General features: G+C 32.5%; 1 protein-coding gene across 14 annotated transcripts in view; it reads right to left on the bottom strand.

Annotated features, from left to right (window-relative positions):
• Positions 1-544: 544 nt before the first annotated feature.
• tweek (transmembrane protein KIAA1109 homolog tweek) overlaps positions 545-23,417 on the bottom strand; it is a 28,573-nt gene continuing 5,700 nt past the window's right edge. Inside the window, exons 6-33 of one of the 14 annotated variants that reach the window (XM_065502491.1) lie at positions 22,728-23,096; positions 22,128-22,597; positions 21,853-22,062; positions 21,657-21,786; positions 21,183-21,593; positions 20,840-21,120; positions 19,665-19,791; positions 19,158-19,253; positions 17,646-18,223; positions 16,240-16,576; positions 15,044-16,177; positions 13,903-14,067; positions 13,638-13,839; positions 12,184-12,232; positions 11,909-12,018; positions 11,529-11,843; positions 10,337-10,674; positions 10,148-10,280; positions 9,924-10,050; positions 9,112-9,864; positions 8,496-9,045; positions 7,624-8,424; positions 7,439-7,561; positions 4,188-7,202; positions 3,478-4,129; positions 2,306-2,494; positions 2,104-2,231; positions 545-2,028 (exon numbers count right to left, since the gene is read on the bottom strand). In XM_065502491.1, the coding sequence (XP_065358563.1) occupies positions 1,300-2,028; positions 2,104-2,231; positions 2,306-2,494; positions 3,478-4,129; positions 4,188-7,202; positions 7,439-7,561; positions 7,624-8,424; positions 8,496-9,045; positions 9,112-9,864; positions 9,924-10,050; positions 10,148-10,280; positions 10,337-10,674; positions 11,529-11,843; positions 11,909-12,018; positions 12,184-12,232; positions 13,638-13,839; positions 13,903-14,067; positions 15,044-16,177; positions 16,240-16,576; positions 17,646-18,223; positions 19,158-19,253; positions 19,665-19,791; positions 20,840-21,120; positions 21,183-21,593; positions 21,657-21,786; positions 21,853-22,062; positions 22,128-22,597; positions 22,728-23,096 (12,522 nt within the window). In that variant the 3' untranslated portion in view covers positions 545-1,299. Of the gene's footprint in view, positions 2,029-2,103; positions 2,235-2,305; positions 2,495-3,477; positions 4,130-4,187; positions 7,203-7,438; positions 7,562-7,623; positions 8,425-8,489; positions 9,046-9,111; positions 9,865-9,923; positions 10,051-10,147; positions 10,281-10,336; positions 10,675-11,528; positions 11,844-11,908; positions 12,019-12,183; positions 12,284-13,586; positions 13,840-13,902; positions 14,068-15,043; positions 16,178-16,239; positions 16,577-17,645; positions 18,224-19,157; positions 19,254-19,664; positions 19,792-20,839; positions 21,121-21,182; positions 21,594-21,656; positions 21,787-21,852; positions 22,063-22,127; positions 22,598-22,727; positions 23,097-23,417 lie in introns of all 14 variants that reach the window. The other 13 variants (XM_065502477.1, XM_065502478.1, XM_065502479.1 and 10 more) reach the window with 13 other exon arrangements.

Genomic DNA, 23,417 nt, shown 5'->3' with positions numbered 1-23,417 from the left:
GTTGGTTATAGTTTGTTAAAAATATAACGTTTTGTGTAATTTTTGGGGATATAACAAACTGTTTTTTGGGGAATTTCGGGGATGAAAAATTTAAATTTGGGGATAAGTCTCGAAAAAAATCTGGGAACCCTGGTCGCGACGTTGGCCATGCCATCACCGTCAACGGCGAGCGCTATAAATTGATGATTATCAACTACTTTTGGCCTGAATTCGTTTCAACAGGACGGCACTACGTGCTACACACCTAATGCCACATTGGACATTCTGCACGAGCGATTTGAGGGCATGGTCATCTCGTGCGATTTAACCCCGTTAGAATTTTCTTGGCCCCAAAGCCAACATAACCCATGACAGTGGTTAAATTCAGCCTGATTTATGCGTTAGAGTAATATGGGCACGATGTTATATACCTTACATTGAGGCATCGATAGGCTTTTCAAAAGAATAAAACATGTCGATGATATCCCACACACACTTTGTTTTATTTAAAAATAAAGATAGAAAGCGATAAATGAAATCGTTTTTTAATAAAACAAAACAGAAATTTATAATTTTTTGAAGATTTTCATTCATTTGTTTATTTTAAATATTTCCCATTTTGTATAATTATTTTCTTTATATTTTATTATTTATTAAATATATATGTATGTATATGAATATGAATATTTTTAATTTTAAAATTAATATAATTTTATATAAATTAAATATAATTAAAAATAAAAAAAGAGTTTTTTTCTTAACACTTAAATGAATAATAACAATTAAACAAAAAAAAACGAAAAATTAAACGCCATATTTAAAAGAAAAAAATTTTTTGTTTGTAAAATTTTCACTAATTAATTTTAAAATTTAGCATAGAATATAAATATATTGTATATTGTATATTTTTCTACTAATACTTCGAGTATTTTGAAATGATATCAAAGTAGAAAAGTTTGCATATTTTTTTCTGTTTGTATTTTTTGTTGCCTTAAATTGTTTTCTCTCTGGAAAAGATGGATAGATCATTAGATGCTTATGAAGTGATTAGCATGAGTTCAAAATGTAATAGAGTAAATAGAAAACACTAAGATAGACAGAAAGAAATACATAAATAGTTAGAGAGAGAGAGAGAGGGAGACTAAGAATTATATTGCCATAAGATTATTATTTGTTATTGAATATAGGTAGTTTATATTATGTATGTGTATGTAATTTAAATAATTGCCACTACAATATTGTTTGAGATATTAATATATTATTGAAACTACTTGAAGCTATAAGTATGTATGTATGTTGTAGTAGTTGTATTTTATTTTCTTAATTCGAATTTTTATTATTTTTTATTGCAGGCTCTTGTTTATTCTCACGTATAAGAGAAAGTAATTGCAACATCATTAATGCTTGCACCTTATCCAGGGGATCCATAAAACCTCTTTGCAACCACTTCGGTATGGTAGTACGGGCATGACTAAAGCCCAATTTATTGAGGATATAATCAATGCCATAGGGTTCTATGGATTTGCCAGCCCAGTATAGAATCCTAACTGTGGGCTCTAAATGCCAGGTTTGACATTCAAAACGTCTCCAATCTCTAAAGAATGATTCTAAATCATTATCGTCATCGGCGGCAGTAGTGGACGCTGTGGCACCACCTTGATTAGAGGAGGCAGGTTTGCTGTCATTAATGTTAGTATTTGCATTGGTAGCTGTGATGTTAGTATTGCTGCTATTTTGTGAATTGATATTGATGTTTGATGATGTTTTCGAGGAAGAGTCTTTGGTATCGTTGTTTAGATTATGATTACTGTTTGTCAAATGCGTTGATGATGTCATGGCTGTTAGCTGATTAGCATCCAAATTTTGTGAACTTGCATGTTTCGATGAGAGAGTATTCGAAGCTGACGAAGTGGTAGATGATTGTTGCTGCTGCTGCTGTTGTTGTTGTTGTTGATCTTTCATCATATCGTCGGTGACGTAAGGTTTCAGCTGATGTCTTATGTTTTGTGATAAATTGGGTGAAGCAGCTCGGGCTGACTGGGCTCCCACCTAAAGGAAAATATTTAAAGAAAAATATTTTTTTTAGTTAATTTCATAAAAATTGATTTCAATAAATCTAATCACCTTTTCTTTTTCCTTGACGTATGAGGTTATTAGATCATGCAAAAAGAAGAAGGCATCTGCATCCACGGTTACAAAAATGTGATCATCAAATTCTGTAGTAAAACTACAGACAACTTCAGGTTTATTATCTGCTTTAAAAAATTAACAAAGATTTTTTTTAATTATTACTTATTTTTTGTGTATGATTTTAAATTTGTATTACCTGTTTGCTGGGGTGTTGTTGGCCCTTGTTTATGCTCCGTTTTAAAGTGTAAATGCAGGCTGGGCAGGGCAAATATTACTTCACGATCTTGAGATTTACTGGAACTAGTTGAACTCGCCCCTCTGGCCCTCTCTATGGAGTTAGAAGCAATTTCTCTATCACATTCCAAGATAGGAAAACGATCAACAGCTAAAATAAATGAAAATAAATTTTTTGTGTAAAAAACATGTTTTTTGAATAAAAAATATTTATTGGTGTAAAAATGTTTTCTGTGTAAAAAATATATTTTTGTGTATAAATACTTTTTGTAAAAAATGTTTTTAGTGTAAAAAAAATTTTGTGGAAAATTTTTTTTTTGGTGTAAAAATATGTTCTTTGTTTAAAAATTTATTTTTTGGTGTAAAAAAAAATTATGTGAAAATACGTTTTTTGTAAAAAAATATTTTTTGTGTAAAAAATGTTTTTTGAGTAAAAAAATGTTTATTGGTGTAAAAATGTTTCCTGTATAAAAAAAAAACATTTTTGTGTAAGATTTTTTTTTTTTTTGTAAAAATATGTATGTTCTTTGTGTAAAAAATAATATTTTGGTGTAAAAAATGTGTTTTTATGTAAAAAAAAATATATTTTTGGGTAAAAAAAAATGTTTAAAAATATGTTTTTAGTGTAAAAATATACTTTTTGTGCCAAAAAAAAATACTTTTTGTATAAAAAACAGTTTTTGGTGTAAAAATAGTTTTTGTGTAAAAAAAAAAAAATTTGTGTGAAAATACGTTTTTTGTGTAAAAAAATTGTTTGTGTAAAAAACTTTTTGGTGTCAAAAATGTTTTTCGTGTAAAAAAAATATTTGTGTAAAAAATACATTTTGGTGTATATTTGTTTGTGTAAAAAATACATTTGGTTTAGAATATACTTTTGGTGTAAACAATTTTTTTTATAAAAAAATGTTTTTTGCTTAAAAATAATGAGGGTATTCATTCAAAAAAAAAGTTGTATTTTTTTTCGTGGAATTTTGTTCATGGGTTTGTTGTGTAAAAGTGTAAAAAAATCAGAGTGTAATTTTCCCTTTTTTTAAATGATTAATCTTAATGTTTTCTGTGTTTTTTTAAACATTTTTCAACTGTAATTTTTTAATAATAATGACGAATCCAAACTAAAATTGAATTAAAACTTACCATCAATTTCACTATTGGCAAAGGCATAATGGAACCACTCATTTAGCGTCTTAAACTGTGGTGGAAACACAATATTCCTTGTTATACGACTGACAATGGCCATAGAATGATTTTGCTGTTGCACCTCTGACGTCTGACCCAAACAAGATGTTAATGTTTGTGTCACAAACACTTCTCGACTGTTCGAATCTTGATGAGCTTCTGTTGTAAAGTTAATAAAGGGAGATTTCAAACTGAATAAAGCCCAAGATTTTGACTTGAAATTGATGCCATGGAAACAAGCCAAGGAAATATTATTGCCATGCAATTCCACAGAACCACCCAAAACATTGCCATTGCGGGGCAAACGTGTTACCAAAGTGGGCACCACTAAGCCAGCCACCATTTCCAAAGGCTTTTGCCAATGTCTATGATGGCGAGCATCTGTGTTACTTAGATCAACACCACAAGCTTCTGAGGCACCGTTAATAGATTTCTTATGCTCTTGTCTGCGCTGTCTACGTTTCATGCTGGCATTACGTTCGTGCAGGCGGGGCTCTAGGCTGGAGAAGACCCGTTTTGAAGATTTGAATTGTTGGGTGAAGAATTCCTCTAGTTTGTAGTACATTTTGAGTAGATCGGCAGTGGTAGATTTTGAAATCATTATTTGTAGCTGAAATCAAAGTAATTGTATAAAAATAAATATTTTTGCTTAATAATAATCAACTTACTTGATCCCATGATAGGTCGCCATGTATAAAAATAATGGCTTTTGGTGCTGTGTTATCGTGTGGGGGTGAAATATCTCCTGTCTGTTGCTGTAGCGATGTTTTCCATTCATCTTTCATGGCGGCAGAGAATGAACTAATACGAGTCATTAACACTGAAGTACCCATATAATCTAGTCTCAGTTCCAAAGCCATAAAACTCAAACCCATGGTATGATAAGGCTCCACTCCCGATTCCTCTTTAATATGGAATCGAGTATTAATTTTATTCACCTCAAAACTACCACCCACAATGCCACCCTTGGCATCCAGCGAAGAGCCACCTAAGTATATGCCAATATACATGTTTTTGTAGCCTGTACTGCCTATGGACAAACGTCCATCGGATTGAAAGTCTTTGGTTAGCCACACCACATTGCCCATAACATTACCCATATTCATTTGTACATTGAGTTTGGTAAAATTGACTGCGAAGAGTACTAGTGTTTCCCAGGCAGTAATTTGATTTTTCTCCGAAGGTGGAGTACTTGAAGACTCATTACTAGATGATTTTCCTAGATTCTTTAGTTTACGTGTAGCTCCCGTTGAAGAAGTGGGAGTTGTTGCTGGATTATTGCCATCAAAGTTCAATTTCAGTTTATCTCTGGCGTAAAATGCGTCTGCTGGTGATTTGGTGGTATCTGGTGTTTTAGTTCTAGTGCCATCTTTGGGTGTTGTAGGAGTATTTAAGTTGTGGTCATTGTCATTTGACTGTTGAACACTTAAGTCGCCCAGGAACAAACGTCTGACAATTCTACGGCGATACCAGGCCTTAGGGAAGGCCAATATTTCCGTTAGTCTGCGCATATCATACTTAAACGAGGCACTACCAATATCCACTATGGTTGAAAACCTAACCACAGCCTTTGACTGATCTATGGGTCTTTTCGCCGAGGATGTTGAGGAAGGTTCTATGTAAACCTTACGACATCTGGTTATATGGAATTTCACAAACTCCACATTGATGGATAGTGAATCCTTACGTTCCGAATCGGTTAAGGGAGAGAACTGGGCCTCCTTTATATTTGTTTTCTTGCCACCATAGGGATGGAAAATATACACATTAAAGTCAGCCAAACAGCCAGTAACGCTGAGACCTCCCTGAGGAGTTTTGTCTTTATCCTTTTCTCCTGTAGTTGTAGTGTTGGCGTTATTTGGTTCCAACGGATTTTGGTTATCTTCATCGGCAGATCTTTTAGAAGAGAAGACAATATCCAAACTGGGCAATTGTAGCATACATTCCACTCGAGATACAGGCAAACACGAAAATCTAAATGTGGAGGGCTGCATGTGGAAATATACAATAACATCCACGGGGAAAGAGGCATAGGTAACATAGTTAGCCGGCAAAATATCCAAATTAACAGGATTATTAGATGGTGTTTGAGAACCACTGCTCTGTTCAGCCTTAGTGGGTATGGGTTCTAAGGTCTGCTCTAAAAATTCCAAAATGTGAGGTGATATAATGGTTTCCTCTGGTATAGACTGCAATGTCATCCAGGCAAACAAAGCCGCACGTTTTGAACTCAATCTTCGGTTCGTACCAGAATATGTCGAATGATGACTGTCAGTGCTGGTGCTGCGATTCACCTCAATTATGTTTTCCACTGTTTTGGACTGATAATGCAGCTTAACATCTAGGCCGGGTATATGGAATATAGTCAAATCCGACAACATGGCTGCATTTGAGGGATTATAGCGTAATTTACTTTTATCTCTTTGCCTTCTCGAGGGTGTAGGACTACCCCAGTCATAGCCAATGCTACGTTCCCGTTTGTGCGTCTTCACGCTGGTGGGACCACTAACAAACAGCTTATCATCCGTAGTTTCCTTGGTGTGTAAAACACATTTGCCCGAATTAACCAACACCTTTATGTCCAATTCAAAATCTATATTGGGTTCTTGTTGTTTCTGTTGATATTGATGTTTTCTTCTCATTTCCACGGAGGTGCCATCTATGTCTATCTCACTAGGTGGCGTATCTGTGGGAGCTTCTTGTGAATTAGTGCTTTGAGGTTCATCATCACTGTCAGCATTATTGGGTAGTGATGTTTGCCTCATAGTCTCCGAGAATGTTACACGATTAGCGGGATTGGTTTTCAAGGAAGCGCTTCTAGAGTGCCCAGAAATGGGTGTTGACTGCAAGCTTGAAATTTCATCATTTGATGCTATAGGATCTAAACGTCTGCCTGAATAAGTGGCTATGCCATCTTCGATATGATCACGATGAGAACCTATAAATGATATGGATCTTTGCGATGTCCTCATGCTACGCCTCATCGAAGGTCTTCTCCATTTCTGTATCATATCACGCCTAAAGTATTTATAGCAAATTGCCTGCAACTCTTGCAATCTCCTTTCCTCATGGGCTATGGTATTGTGGGTTGCTCCCAAAGTCCGCAGATCATTAATAATCTTCAGCTGTTCAGCCATTTCTTTTTCCATCATAAATGAACGTTTCTTAGAATCTATAGTTGGATCGAACACAAATGAGGGCAAATTTTCGAATTCTCTGCGACGACCAAATGTATCCCTTGTCGCCTGTTCACCTTCATCACTATCGGGAGATTCTAAATTGGTTTCCTCCTCTTCAAATCCAGTCAGCATGGTAAGAGTGTGACCCAAAGAGGATAAATGTTTTCCTATATTTATATCGAGATGAATATCAACGCCTTCCATTTGCCACTTAACATTTAACAGCCATTTGGCATTTTCCATTTTCTTGGCGGCCGTAGTACGAGAACATACTTCGTATGTTCCCTCTGAAACTACACAAACATTCATGATGGGTTCATTGTGATTGGGTTTCCAATCATCCAAAGTAGTTTCAAAATCGTCGGCAAATCGTAAACATAAACCTTGGAATTTTCCTTTGGAGACCAAAGAGCCAGAGTTACATGCCGATATGATGGTGTTCTCTAAAGTAATGACTACAGCACCTTTAGGTTCAAAGTCCTGATATGAACGAGAACCCCAAGACTATAAAAAAAATAGTTATTTAATAGGTTTTTATATATTTTTTAAAGATGGAAGGAAACAAACAAACAAATAAAGATTCAAAAATTATTTTTTTTTTATCGAAATTCTTAAATTAGTACTGAGCAAATCAATAAATTGCTCAGTTTAATGACAAAATTTAGTTTATTCATTAAAATTAAAATAGAGCCTGATTCTAAAGTATTTTTCATGCCTTTACTTTATTTAGATAAACTTACATTGGCCACTTGATTTAAGGGCAAACAAATACCCATATCCTCCACCGTCAACTGCAGGAATAAAGTAGACAAATTGGAACCAGCTATGTTGCTAAATTGGCCAAAGGCTACCCTATCAAATACCTATAGAAAACAATATAGTTAACTCAAAACATTGGCTATAGCAATATAATTAGTTTACTTACTTGCTGCTGAGTCTGTTGGGCATTTTCATAGCTCAAATTCGCCCTCTTCTCGGCCCAATATTCATAAGCATTTTTGTAGTTCAACCACACTAATATGGCCTTATCAACAGCTATCGGTTGAATGTATACCAAAGGACGTTTTAACGTTAACAATATCAATTCTTTATCTTCGTTAAGTAATTCATCTTGGAATGCATTACGCAAACCGATAGTTGTATGAAAAAACGCATATTGTTGGAACTCAGGCTCGGCCTCATCAAATATCACATTGCGTATCAATTGGCCCAGAGAAAGATTGAAATCTATGTGGGCCTTACCAAACATTTTCCTATCATTACCTTCACCCAAATTCTTGACACGATTGGACAGATGTAATTCCAAGGTGCCGGTTTCAAAGCGAACCGCTGAATTACAGGGTGTAGTGGCAGTCAATTGTATACGTTTCATGGATATATTAATCGAGAATAGTATACGTTTTAGACTTGATTCTTGAACACTACCACTGTCGCTATCCTCTGACCACAGAGGTACTGGTTTCTCGCCGCCGTAGACCTTTTGTAAAACTTCATTTATTTCACGCATGAATACCTTTTGCACAAATACCAAATGATTTAGCAGATCTGTGGTCAAACAACGCTCAAATTCTCCTATTTCGGCAGAGGCATTGACATAGCCTCCTTGTCTCAGCACTACACCCTCAACATGATCGTTATCTTCTTGTCGGTGTTCGGGTACATATTCAGCACTAACATGCACCGGCGGCAAGGCTATACAAGCTTCCGAAGGCAAATTCATTTCATTCTGGGGGCAAAAACAATTCAATTAATATTTACTTATTAGGTGGGAGATGGTAGAAGAAAACTCACCCTCACCTGAATTTTAGTATTAAAACTCAGTGTATGTGTTGGTAAATCTATGACAAACTTAGCCCGATTCCCAGATACACCCGTAGAGCTGACATGATTCATGCGATACTGAGCCTGCAGGGAAGGCAACAAGGCTGCATTGATGGAGAGAGATTGCAGCAGAACATTAAATTGCATGACTAATGGCTGCAATAGGCCGTTTTGTTGTGATTGTTGTTTGGTTTGTGTGTTAAATTTACGTTGCTGTTGTTGCGGCTTCTCCTTGGCGTCCATATTGGAGCCAGAGTTACGTGAGTGAAACGGTGATTCAGGTTCATCCAAATTATGCGAACGTGAGGTTGTACGTCCCGAATTGCGTCCTACGCGCAATTCCTGCAGTGTCGATGACAATTGTTTGGAGGAGCGGGTCATCATGCCATGCAATGCCACCGGATGTTGGGGTATATCAATATTCACTGGTCCTATAGACAAAAGACCACTATTTTTATCGCGTCCTCTTTTGGTGAGGCTAGAGTAAAGTGTTTGACTTTTGCCAATGGTGACTTTGACAACGGTTCTGCAAAAAAAGTAATGGTACATTAAGAGCAATTTCGAATTTAAATTGTAAAAAAAGTAAACTTACTGCTGATTAGGTGCTACTCCCTCCAACAAAACAATCATGGCTCTGCCCACTTGACCTGTAAGCGAGCATTCCAACGATACTGGTCTGGCCTTTTTGCGCCAAGTAGCCGAACCATTTAGGGTAGTAATTTCAGCTTCCAATTTCAAACCACTCAAAGTGGCCAGCAAACGCGTTTTATGTATTTTCGCCACACCAAACACTATAAGACGTGTCCTCTCTTGCGATATACTATCGAAAAGTTCCTTGTGTTGGGGCAAGGGCGTAGGAGCACTTGTCAAATCATCCTCATCGTTTCGGGTATCTTGACGATTGTAGGTAAAAGCTTTCTTTTCATTTGTTAAAGAAATTCTCTGTTGAACGGTCTTTGTCTCCGGCATTGTGCCATATAATTCCAGTAAATGGTAAATAGTTTTCCAGCAATTTGGTGTTTCCAACAAAGGAGGTATAAGATTGTTGAAGCCATTTTTAGTTATAGTATTGTAGTCGCCACTAACACTGGTGGCGCAGGCGCCATTTAAGGATGCCTTTGACTCCAAAGACATTTTAAACATGTGATGTTCGGATACTGAAGTTGTGGGACTGTCACGCAAAGGAGATGAACTGGATTCATTGAGATTAGTATAGCCCAGTTTACCTTTGACCGATTTGCCAGTTGATCTAAGTTTTTGAGCAAAAGACTGAGGACGATTTTTGGCACTAGGTGAAGGGGTCAATTGTATCAAGGGTCCCAAGCCAGTAGTACCACGTATTTTACTAAAAATTAACAATCAATTAAATAAGTTGTTAAAATTTTGATTACTCTAATAATTTACCCTGATGTATTATGATTCATAGTCATCAGTTCATTGAATTTATCATAACGTTCATCGGATGAATTTTCATTGTGGGCAAAACGATCTGATACGGAACCAAAAGGCATTATATCATTTGGTTCGGAGGCTAATTAAACAGAAAAAATAATAAATTATTGAATTTCATTAAAAATAATAAAATAAAATAAAATAAAATAAATTAAATAACAAATTAAATCACATACCCAAACTGTATTCATCTTTAGCATGTGATTTCTTACTTATATCCGGTTGATCATGGAACTCCTGCTGGGCTTCTTTAACATTTTGATACATATTTGTTATCTGATGCAGTAATCTTAACAAGGGCATATTAACCTAAATATAAAAATGTTTAATATAATTTCAAAGATTTTTATTAAATTATTCTCTACCTGTTGCGATATAAATCGTATATTTATGGAAAAGTTAATAACAGTACTTGTATGCTTCTTCAACTGCCGTCGCGACATATAGATAACATTTTGTCTGGCTTGATCCACCATGCCATCAGACATTTTTAAGACTTCCAATTCTATGCCGACTCTTTCGCACAAAAACAATGGTGTATCCATCATTATTGAAGGTCTGCCATTGGATTTTTTGCTGGGCATTTTAGTAGGTTTATTTTTGTTTTTCTCTCCAGCTTCAGAGACAACTATGTCCACACGAATGGAATCAAATGTACCGATTAGAGATAAATTTGTACCAAAGTTTTCCAATGATGAAATGTCTGAAATAAAATTTTTTTGTGAAAAAATTTTAAATAAAGTGAAATAAAATCAAAATTCTTCGCTAAAAAAAAATATTTTCAACGAAAATCATTTTTTCACCAAAAATATTTTTCCACTAAAAAAACATTTTTTCACCAAAAAGACGATTTCACCGAAAATCTCTTTTTCGACAAAATTAGGCTTTCACCGAAAATCTCTTTTTCATCAAAACTACGATTTCACCGAAAATCTCTTTTTCACCAAAAAGACATATTCACCGTAAATGTTTTTTTTGGCGAAAAAATGTTTTTCGGCGAAAATGTTTTTTTAGTGAAAATAAATTTCACCGAAAAAAAAACATTAAAATTCACCAAAAATCTTTTCTTTGCCAAACAAATATTTACAACGAAAATCATTTTTTACCAAAAAACTTTTTTCGCTAAAAATAACTTCTCAATAAAAATCTTTTTTCACTAAAAAAACTTTCAACGAAAATGAAAAAAGACACTTTCAGCTAAAAATCTTTTCTTCGCCAAAAAGATTTTTTCAACGAAAATCTTTTTTTCACCAAAAAACTTTTTTCGCTAAAAAAAACTTTTTCAATAAAAATATTTTTTCACTAAAAAAACATTTGACGCTTTTACCGAAAATCTCTTTTTCAACAAAATCCACTTTCAAGACTTTCAGTCCGTAAAAATCACTTTTTGGTGAAAGGAGATTTTCGGTGAAAATGTAATTTTAGTGAAAAAATTAGTTTGTAAAAAAAATTTTGGTAAAAATTAAATTTCACCGAACATAAACATTTCTTTCGCCAAAAAAAACAGATTTTCACTATTTTTAAAGATTATTTTCTAAATTTTTTTATTCAACTCACCAGCATTTTGAAATTTATTCACCATTTGTTGAGGCATTACACCCAAACATGTCAGCAAGGGCTCAAAAATCAAATGAGCATCTAATAGTTTTATCGAATCCTGCATAATGCCCTGACGTGATTGTGTTTGTCCAGGAAGTTTATTCACCGGCGTAGGTCTTAAAATTTCCTCCTTAGCAAACATATCCTTTTTCTTACTATCTTGCTGTTTGGCCATCCAAAAGTATAGATCCTCTTTTTGATTATCACTGCCCAACCAAAATTTGTTAACCGAATTGGTGGAACTTAAAGAACCTTCCTGGAGAGCACCATATTCTAAAAAAAAAGAAAACGTTTTTAAGATATTAAACCAATAATTTAAGCAAACAGCAAAAACCTACCAATTTCAGCCGCCTGTTTGTCAACCAAACCCGATATTATGGGCAGCATTTGTATGCTAGAACGGGAAGAGTTACCATGAGAATACTGGGAACATTTGCTAACACTTTTTCTATACACGATTAAGATGAAAATCCAAAACCATATTTTATGTGATGTTGTAAAAACATATAAATGAAATAAAAATACAAAAATAAAAACAAAACAATCGACTTGTAAATAACATAAAAGTATCATACATAAATATAAATCTTACGAAGAAAAAAACCAAACTTACCCTTTTCTACTTAGATGTATATTAGGCGATGTAGATGTTGACCTATGACCTGCATGTAAAACGTCATCTGTAGTAAAACCCAAACCAAATTGTGTGGAGTCTATATTAAAATGGATTTTAATATTCAAAAAATATTTTTTTTTAATAAATAACCAATTCTTTTCAGAATATTTTCAAGTGTTTGGTGCTATAAATATGTTGGCAAATTCCAAACAAATTTCGAAAATGGTTTCAATTTAAATTAAGACTTTATATATTTAATTTTTTTTTTAAATTAAAAAAGAAAATTTGGAAATTTGTTTTAATTATAAAATAATTTTAAAAACATGTTCGATTTCTCATAATTTTTTTATTTTACTTTGGAATTTGCTTTTTTATTTAAATTAAAAGGCCTGCCACAAAATTAGTTTCCATTTTTTAATAGGAATTTAATTCAAATTTGATTTTTTTTAAATGGACAACTTACAAAATCCGAAATCCATTCCCATTTTTTAAAGAAAATAATTCCTTAGCAAGCCTTTATAAATAATATTGACTAAACAAAGTGCATTTCCGAAAAATAAAACACATAGGTGGTTGTGTATGTGTAAAAATGTTGTATCATCCTTTCAGTGTTTTTTCATATTTATAACAACAAACCAAATTTTCACTACCAAAATAAACAAAATAATTTGAATACATTACCATAATATATTCAAAAATAAAATAACAAAACAAACTCTAGCAAAAATATTGAAATTACATACAATATTTAAGAAAAGTTTGTAAGTTAAAAAAAAATAAAAATAAAATTGCACTTCAGCTTAAGGCCTGTAACACTAAAACATTGTAGGAAACTTCTACATATAGAAAAGTAATGTACACAAAATATACACAAAAACATTAAACACATAGAATTACAGAAATAGTATAAACACATAAAACATACATATAACATTAAACAGTTCAAAATGATATTTATCATGAGCACACACAGATAGGTAGATAGATATTGCAAACACAAAATAAATTTGACAAAAAAACAAAAGTGTTAAGGCCAAAATCAAACTAATTAAGCTGGTGCAAAATAGTATGCAATATAAAAACCTTAAGCTGAAAATGCTTGAGAGAAAAAAGCAAAATAATAAACTAAAAATTAATTTTGTTTAAATTTAAAAAAAAAATATAAAACCAAGATCAAAATTAAAATCATAAAAAAAATTTAGGTTAAAACAAAGGATACTTTTTTGAACAAAAACCAATTTTCTTTTCTCTGTTGAACAGGCAACGTAATAAACAGTTCTTTTCTAAAGCAGCCAAAAACATAGTCATAAACAAGGGTAACAGGGAATTAAGAGAAGTAGTATATAGAAATAAAGAAAATTTGTTCTGTTCAAAAAACGAAGCGTTAATCAAAAGAATACCAATATGAGTTCGATGATGCTGTGTTTGCCCAAGTAATAAAGCATTCTCACTCTCTTCAGGATTATCTCCAACTCCCGCATACGGTCCCATATCATTATCAGCCTCACATTCGCCATCATCGACTTCCTCCTCGTTTTGGGGAAATGAAAATGTCACATTGATGGGACGTATTAGTTTATTTTTATACTGATGTTCGAATAGTATGGGATTGTATAAAGTATTTTTCCATTGACGACTCAAAACGATAATGCCCTGTTGAAAGCAAAGATTTTTAAGTTAGTGTTTAGGGTTTATATTAGTAGCGTTTCCTCAAACCTGTCTTAAGGTGTTTAGGTGGGGTATATCTCCTTGTTTGAAGATACGCTCAACCTTTTGCACCCCATCATCCAGCACTAGTTTCTGCATAATGAAACACAATTGGCAACTTGGATCCTCTTGTAAGGTTTTCGACAATAATGTGTAATTGTTGGCATAACGACTCTGTAAAAGAAAATCAAAATAGTTTTAGACTAAACAGCATGCAAAACTTTCAAAATCCAAAACCGGTTATCCCATTTTTTCTATAAAAAACGATCGGTTTCGAATTTTTAAATAAGCCATTTCATTTAATAGTTTTTATATTAAATCTCAAATCCTGGTAAAAATATTGAAACCATCGAGTAGCAACAAAGTAAAACAAAAACAAATTGTACTTAAAAATAAAAACTTTAAATATTTTTAGGTAACAAAATCCCAAAAAAAAAATTTTAATTTTTTTTTTAAATTTGAAACTTTTTTAAAATTTATTAGTGAATAAAAATGACAAAAAAATTGTTTAGGTTGAAAAAAATACGGGTTAAAAAATATTTTTCCCGATTTTGACCCACTGTAGGTCCAACTTAATATGGGCTTATATACGTCATTGAAAGGACTTTGAAATATCTATCATTAGATATCCATATTGCCTATATTAATCACTTAGCCAGATATAGATAAAAAAAATAGGCCAAAAATCTAGGTTGTCCTAGTTTTTTCCTTATATCTCAGCCATTTGTGGGCCGATTATGTATGTAAGTTATTTGGGAGCTACGGAATGTTGATTTCAACATACAGACGTACATTGCTATATCGACTCCGCTATCTATAACGATCCAGAATATATAAACTTTGTGGGGTCGCAAATGAAAAATGTAGATATTACAAATGGAATGACAAACTTGCCACTCATGCTATATTCGGCAGTGCCGAATTTTCCAGATTTGACTTCATCAAACCTCTTAAATATTTTAATAAAATAGATCTTATGAAATGTTGAGTATAAACCTTTATAAACGTTGGACCAACATTGTATACTTCTTTTAAATCTTCGAAAAAGGTTACTATTTTTTGGATTAATTCAGCATTAAAAATTCCCGGGATGTTGGAGTATATAAATTATCATAAACATATAAACTTAATTCAGTTTTTTCTCTCTTACCTTCTTCATTTTCGGATTCCTTTGTATTTTCTCATTCTCCAAGGCATCGGACATTAAACAAGCAGCCACGGCCGTTTGTCTCGAATGTAGAGCCTTCAATAGAGCTACTATTTTGATGGCCAAACGGTTGCAGGGATTCATCCATGCTGTTATGGCCGGCGAAGCAGTGCTAAGCAGATTCCAATCTAAACGGGTCAAGTCAATTTTTCTCGTAATAGGCACACAGGGTGGTGCGGCAAAATTAAGCCACACTGATTTCAATTCAAGAACACAGGAAGAAGTTTTATCATTTTCCTTATTGGCCACTTTATCGAAGCCATCTTGTTTCTTTTGACCATTTGGTTTGCCCTTTTCAACATCATCATCTGGTGGTTTGGGAGTAGATTTACGATTTTCGATATTAATTTCGGCGCGTTCGGTGACAATGATATTTTCCAATGCAGTTTGGAACTTTTCTTTGGGCGTTTTGGGTGTGGGCGGTTTCTTGGTTAATAAACGCCAGGCGGCCTCTGCTCTGGAAGTGGCCGAAACATCAATTTGTGGATTATTGGTGGCTGTAGTGGTAGCAGTTTCTACTAATTCATTTAAACCACGTTCCTCAGCCATTTCGGCTAGTTCTTCTTTGGAATTTTCGGATTTTTCAAAATGTGAACGTTTAACAATCTTTACGCCCACACCTTCCAAACCGCATTCGAACATTATGTAGCCTATGCTATCCACACCAGTATTGTCAGTCATTTTAAGACACTCAAATAATACCTTACTCTTAGGTTCTGGTATGGCTGTCACCATTATAGGAGATTCTTGGCCGGTGGTGCTTTCTGTTTTTAAACGTCTTAGCTGAGCATGTGCCCGACCCACATCTAGAGTTATAACTAATTCTTCAAGTTGTTTTTCAGATGTTTCAATAAGTATGGGTTCTCCTTGTACATTATCGGGACGTGATTGTGATGATAGATGGGCCAGTAAAGCTCTAGTGCCCTTCATTATGCCACCTTTTTTATTGCTATTGCCAGACTGGACAGTTTGCTGTATGTAGACATTATGCATAGAGGCACGAGTAGTTTTACCCAAATGAAATTTAGTGGAAACACCTTCTATATAGAATGTTAGTAAAGATACACAGCTAAGATCCTGGAAATATAAAATAGTGACAGCAAAACTGTATACATATGTATATTTGTTTTCATGCTTACTTGTACATTATCCAATGCTGCCACTGATATAACCTCTTCGATTATGGATGATTGTAACATAGTTATGCTAACCTTAGGCAAAACAATTAGACCCTGGGTCTTGGTTGAAATACTTTCTTCATAGACATCACTTAAGAAAGAATCACCAGGTCCCAATAAATTACGCTCGGTAGTGGAACGTTTAGAATTCGAATGTACCTGTGACCAATAACTCAACGATTGATCACGTTTCAAAATATTGTCATTCTTAACTTTGGCTATGCAGGAAGAGTGTATATAATTCACCACAGTTAACAGGTGCATATTCGAAAATGTGGGTATGGCAGCTTCAACCATTCTGAAAGGTTTAATAAAATAAAAATTTGAAATATTTTTCATTTACATATTTGAAAGCAAATAAAAACATAAATAAAAATGTTTATCTTTGAAAGAAAACTAATATTTCTATTATTTTTTTATATTTTAACAGTCCTTGTTAAAGGTCAACAGGATTTTGATGATTTAGTGAGTAATTAATTAAATCAAATTAATAATAGTGTGTTATTTTAAGTGGTGTCTTTCTATAGCAACTTGAAAATCATGAAAATCCAGATATTACTAGCGATCTTACGGATAACGAGCTGAAATTGGCCTTAAGTGATTTATCGCTTAAGGATTTAAACAGGTTACAGGAATTTATAGATTCAGCTGATTATAATTATCAGGAAAATGGGTAAGACAGGTGTAAAATTGTATGACGAATAAACTTTAACGAGTTTTGGGAAATTGTAACATGATTTCGAAACATTTTCGGCTGAAATAACATTTTTAAAATTTTTAGATTTTTAAATGTTCGAATATGAAATTTTATGTAATTTTCTGAGATAGGGACAAATTTCATAGGAATATTTTGTTAGAAATTCCTGGGAAATGTTCAAAAAATTGTTAGCATAAACAATAAACAATTGCATCTATTTTTTTAATTCCTGTTAGCTTTATAAATACAAATGCTAAGACTTCATCAGCAAACAACGATTTTGATGCTCAAGAATATGATAATGAAATATATCCCGACCAAGATGATTACAATTGTGAGCCACAAAATAATATAAATGATTTTATTTACTATACAAAACCTAAAGAGAACTTAAATAAATTCTCAGAGGAAAATCAAAGAGCTAAAAGAGACAATCAAGAGGTATAAGCTATAAAAATATTACAACAGAAAATAATAAATAATCTTATTTTTAATTATAGCTTAAGATAAATGAAGAATATATAAAACAATTGGCTTATTCGTTTCCCCAAAATGAGCAGCCAGGCCAGAATAAGAAAACTAATAATGAGTTTAAAAGATCTCATGTAAGAGTTAAAAGAAATTGAAATAAATAATTAAATAAAATTAGAAATTTCCAGTGTAAACTTACCTTTGTAAACCTTCCAACAATAAAGGTGTTAAAAATACATTAACTTGTCCCTTTAGCCTGGCCACTACCGAAGTACAGGCTGCTCCTTCGGCCTGCAAACTCATAAATTCACCATCATCAAAACCATTTGTAGTCTTATCATTCTCCTCCTCCTTCAATAAAACACTGGGATCCCAAGGATGTGATTTGGGTCCACCCATAAATGTGGCCGAACTATTACTGCCCGTTTGATTTTCATATCTAGGCACTACTTTTATTTCACGCCACGATGAATACAAATCAAAGTGTGGTATCATTTTGCTGCCTATATAGGTTAAGCCACCATCTTCATTCTCACTAAATAACGGTGTAGAAAAGACATCCAAACCCGAGGGGAAAGAACAAGAAGTCCAATTAAAACATTTAACTTGAGACAAATGATTTAAATAGCTGGCCATTAGCAGGGGAGAATCGATAATAGGTCTATTCACTTGCTGATGGAGATTGACCAAAGCGACATCTTCTTGGGAGGACATGGCAGAGATAAAGGAATTCGATGAAAGTGAGGGTGTACCAGATGAGGAGCCTCTTGAGTCGACCTTTATTAAAAAAGATAATAAGTTTAGTTAATTTTGTTGTTAAAACATTACAATTTCTAAAACTAAATTGATGCAAAGACATTTTCAAACAACGCATTCGGAGCACTAGTGTGTGTTTGAAAAAAAAAAACTTAAAACAACTGATCTTTATATAAAGTTTAGGAACATGTTACAGTTCTGAAACAAATCCAAAGGGATACCACCAGTCTATATATAGCTCGTACAAAAGTTTATATATTATCTTTATTTTACATTTTTAGAAGGATTCGATTAATTTTTAATAAAAAGTGGGAGTAGAGTAGCAAAATAATGATTCTAATTAAATTTATTTTTTAAAATATTGAAGATTTTAAGGGGAAATGTTTATGTATGTAAAACTTTATTTGGACGCTGCACTACAGGCAGAGGTCGCCATTATGTGAAGGTATATTGGAACAAGGTGCAGTATACTGTTCAGTGAATTTATATAGTTCCATAAGTAAGAATTTGTTTTTATTAGTCATATTTATTTTTTGGTAATGCCAAGGATTTTGGTAATTAGAAAACCCCAAAAAATTTTACATAACTCTAATAAATTTATAAATTCATTTTAAATATAATTAGCAATAAGATACATGCAAAATACTTTTATATAAAAATAATTTTATTTTTATTTTAATTTGTTAACATCATTCCATATCTAAAATAAGTACATTCAAAATTAAAATCTATAAAATGATTAGCAAAGGAAAAACAAATATAAACTAAAAAACAAATAAACAGGAGAAAGACTAATAAAACAAATTAGCCAATTATTGTATTAATTTCCAACTACAGTTTCAAAAATTATTGAAACGAAAAATAAAACACACAAATTAGTTAGTTTAACAGTTTCTAGAAACAATAGTAAAAGATCTAAGAGGATTTTGTTGAGGAAACACTAAAAACTACTCACATCATGAATAAAATGTCGATACTCAGGTCTTGATGAGATATTTGTTAGTTTTCTGATTGGTGTAGCAAGACCATGAATACGTCTGACGTCGTCGTTCTATGAAATTGATGGGATTTATTTTTGAAAATTGAACAATTTGTTTTGTATTGTTTTTATTTTTTTTTTATATTTGTGATAACAATTGCTTAATGAATTTTAATTATATGTACATAATAAAGCATGCAAAAGTTGTAGTTTTTTTTGAAAGATTTTAAAAAAGAGAAATTAGTTGGAAGTTGTTTGAAATTTTTTTTGTATATAAAAAGCTAATTTTTAAATATAGTTTTACTTAGCTTTCTTAAAAAAGTTAAATTTTAATATGTAGTACAATAGTATATTTTGTATATTATTTAAATAAATATTATTAAAAATTGTGAAGCTTCTTAAGATGTTGTTTATTTAGGTGATAGTTGTGGTGAAAACTTTTAACTGTTTTGTAAAATATTTGCAAAGATTTCGAAAACTTACCAATTCTGTGGTACTTTGAGGACGTTTCGTAAGTGGTTTAGTATTCGGCTCGGGAGCATGTATTTCTAAATCACTGCGATAGGTATTTAAGGATGATAATGTTGCGTTTTCGTTTTGATTACCAATGCTGCAATGAAAAAAGGAGTTATAGGATTATTTTTGTAAATTATATTAAACAATTTTTCATCTAAAATATTTTCACCAGAAATATTTGAAAACTGTAAACAGCTTCATCGAAAATAGCTTCACTGAAAATATTTTCACTAAAAACTGTTTCACCAAAAATAAATTCACTGAAAACTATTTTTACCAACAAATTTTCAATACATATATTTCCACCACAAAATTATGGTGAAAATATTTTAACAAAAAAAATTTCACTGGAATATTTTCATTGAAACTATTTTCACCAAAAATTTTTCAATTTAAATATTTTCACTAAAAATGATTCCACCAAAAATTTTACTAAAAATATTTTCAACGAAAAAATAAAAAAATTTTACCAAAAAATTTCACTAAAAAAATTTTCACCAAAAAACAATCACTAAAAATTTTGTCATTATCACTAAATATATATTTTTTAAAAAAATTACACTGAAATATTTTCATCAAAAAATGGTTAATAAAAATATCACCAAAAATTTTCACTAAAAATATTTTAGCCAAAATAAAATTTCACTAAAAATATTTTCACTGAAAACTATTTTTACCAACAAATTTTAACAAAAAAAATTTCACTGGAATATTTTCATTGAAACTATTTTCACCAAAAATTTTTCAATTTAAATATTTTCACTAAAAATTATTCCACCAAAAATTTTAATAAAAATATTTTCAACGAAAAAATAAAATATTTTTACCAAAAAATTTCACCAACAAATATATTTTTTTTAAAAAAATTACACAGAAATATTTTCATCAAAAAATGTTTAATAAAAATATCACCAAAAATTTTCACTAAAAATAATTTCGACAAAAAATTTTCATTAAAAATATTTTAGCCAAAAAAAATTTCACTAAATATATTTTGATCAAAAAATTTTCTCAAAAAATTGTTTCACCAGAAATTGTTCACAAACAAATTTTCACAAGAAAAATTTTGTCACCAAAGTTACTAAATATGTTTTTACCAAAATTCATTAAAAAAAAAATTAATTAATTACGAGCCCACATACCTTAAATCCGATGAAAAACGTTTTTTGCCCGAAAATATTATCGAACCATTATGATTTTTAATCGAACCCCTTTGAGACATCATATTGGATATATCTTCTTCGGCCGAGAAAAACATTTCAGAAGGATTTTCCGAGGTCAGTGAAATGGTTCTTTGAACTTCACGTGTCAAATGATCACCATTTGTTAAATCAAGCGGCATTTGATTTTGTATATTTATATCTGCAATTTCGAATTCTAAGGGATGAGAATGCGGTGCCGAATGGGACATTTCATCGGGTATCTAAAAAGAAAAACAATCAATAAAAACTATGTTTTATTTCATTAAATCTAATAAAACATTACCTCTAATTCATCTTCAACATTAACTTCACCAGTTAAGCGAGAATCAGAAATACTGGTTTTTGGTGGCGATACTCGAAGAGTATTATTTTGTGACTTATTGGAATCAGAGCCACGACGATAGACTACACCTTGGGATTCAGTGGAATCTTGTCGTAAGACTTTTTTCGAAGGACTGTCTAAGAGGCGAGCATAAGGGACTTCTACCGATGTTTGTCGTGTAGCGGAGTAACGTTTGGAGCGGCGTTCTAAAGTGTTGGGAGAACCTATGCTTTCTCTAGACTTGCGGCCATTCATGTCCTTTTCCAAAGTAGAAGCTCCACCAATTTTAATTTTAGTATTTATTTCTTTTGCAGCTAAATCAGATTTCTTTAGGCTGCCATTAACAGCCACAGCAGGACGGTATAGTTTACCCTTAAATTATTAAATAAAACTTTTAGAACGCTGCTTTAATTTTGAGTATTAAAAGAAACTTACCTTTCCAGTAAAATCCGCCGAATCATGCAGATGTACTGAATGTAAACTGTAGGGTGGTGTATGAAATACTAATTGTCCTTGATGTAAAATACTTTCGCCAAAGCCATAATCCTTGTTGTTATTAATAATGCTGAAATTACGAACAAATAGCCAATAAATAAAACAAATAATTTTTATAAATATTAGATCTACTCACAAATATCTAGCTATATTATAATTATCTGCCAAATCCTGGGCAGAGGGTTTGAAAAATTTCAAACCATTACGATTACTGCCAAAAAAGGCACAACCTCCAATACAACCGCATCGTGATATATCAACAACACCACCCACAGCATTGGTATTTGTGTTATTTGACCACAAAAACCATAAACGTTTGTTTTTAGCATCATGTTCACGCAAAAAGCTAAAACAAAAATAAAATACAAAATGACTCAAATATAAATATTTGTAGAAGTATGAGAAACATACTTATGCTGCACTAAATGTAATTTATGATCGGGTATTGGCAATGCCGATGCTCCCTCTAGCAGTATGGGACCCAATGATGTACAACCTACTTCTACCCAATTTTCAAAGAACTCATTGTCATAGGTCGTAGGTCGACGGCATTCAGAAAAACTATCACGTAGCTTGCGTGAACCTTCTTCGCGAGAATCCCGTCTTTGTGAGAATGAATTAGAGCTGCGTTTCGATTTGCCCTGATGGGGCTGATGTGTATTATGGTATATTTCTGATTTTACAGAATCTTGATCTGCACGTCGTATTTTGCCTGATCTATTACTACCTGTGGTATTAGTATTATAGGAGTTTGTCATATTTGAAGTACAACCAGCATTTAACATAAACAGTCTTATTAAAATTGAAGGTAATAAACCGGATATACCGGATTTAACACGTTGGCCATGTAGATTACAATTAGCCAAGCGTATAGGAGAGATCTGAAAACAAATTGTTTGTAAATTATAATTTTTCAGATTGTTCCATGAAATAATTATTGTTTCGAATATAGTTTTATATAGTAAATGCAACAAATCTTGTGGGAGTTAGGGTAAAAATGCAAATACTCACCCATGCATGCAACGCTGTACCACTCTCTATCAGATAAACATCAACTGCATCCACTGAGACACGAGTCATTTTATATTTAATATCTTCCGCTGATGGGCATTTATATTTGTTCTCCTCTTTTGTATGAGGACACTGATTACTTGGCACACCATGATGACAGTTGCGCACAGTCTTGGGTGATTTAAGACAATTCTCTGGATCGACTGCCAAAAGAGCCAAAGTCTCCAGGCCTACGGCCACATTGAAAAGTTGTGGTAGTGTTAGTTTTCCCGACAATTTACCCAGCTGAACTTCCACCAGCCAGGAGTATTCTAAGGTGTCTTCATCTAAAGCACATCCCTCATTGCTGAACATTGCATGACCTCGAACCTTGATGGAATAAATTTAAAGGATTTATAAATATAAACAAGTAAGAGAACTATATTCGGCTGTACCGAATCTTATATACCCTTCCGGAAAGTACTTTAAGATAAAAATTTAAAAAAAATTTAGTTGAAAAATTTTTCGTGAAAACTAATTTTGAATAAAAAAATTATTGGTGAATATTCAAAGTTGACGAAAAAAAAAATCGGATAAGAAAATTATTTATAATATATTGACCCATTGTCGGTCCGAAATTCTATGGGTTTATACACGTCTTTGGAGAGGACTTTGAAATGTCTATCACATATTGTATATGTTAATGACTTA

The sequence above is a fragment of the Calliphora vicina genome, chromosome 2, assembly GCF_958450345.1.
Source record: "Calliphora vicina chromosome 2, idCalVici1.1, whole genome shotgun sequence".
NCBI lineage: Eukaryota > Metazoa > Arthropoda > Insecta > Diptera > Calliphoridae > Calliphora > Calliphora vicina.
This window is presented reverse-complemented; position numbering and strand designations above follow the sequence as displayed.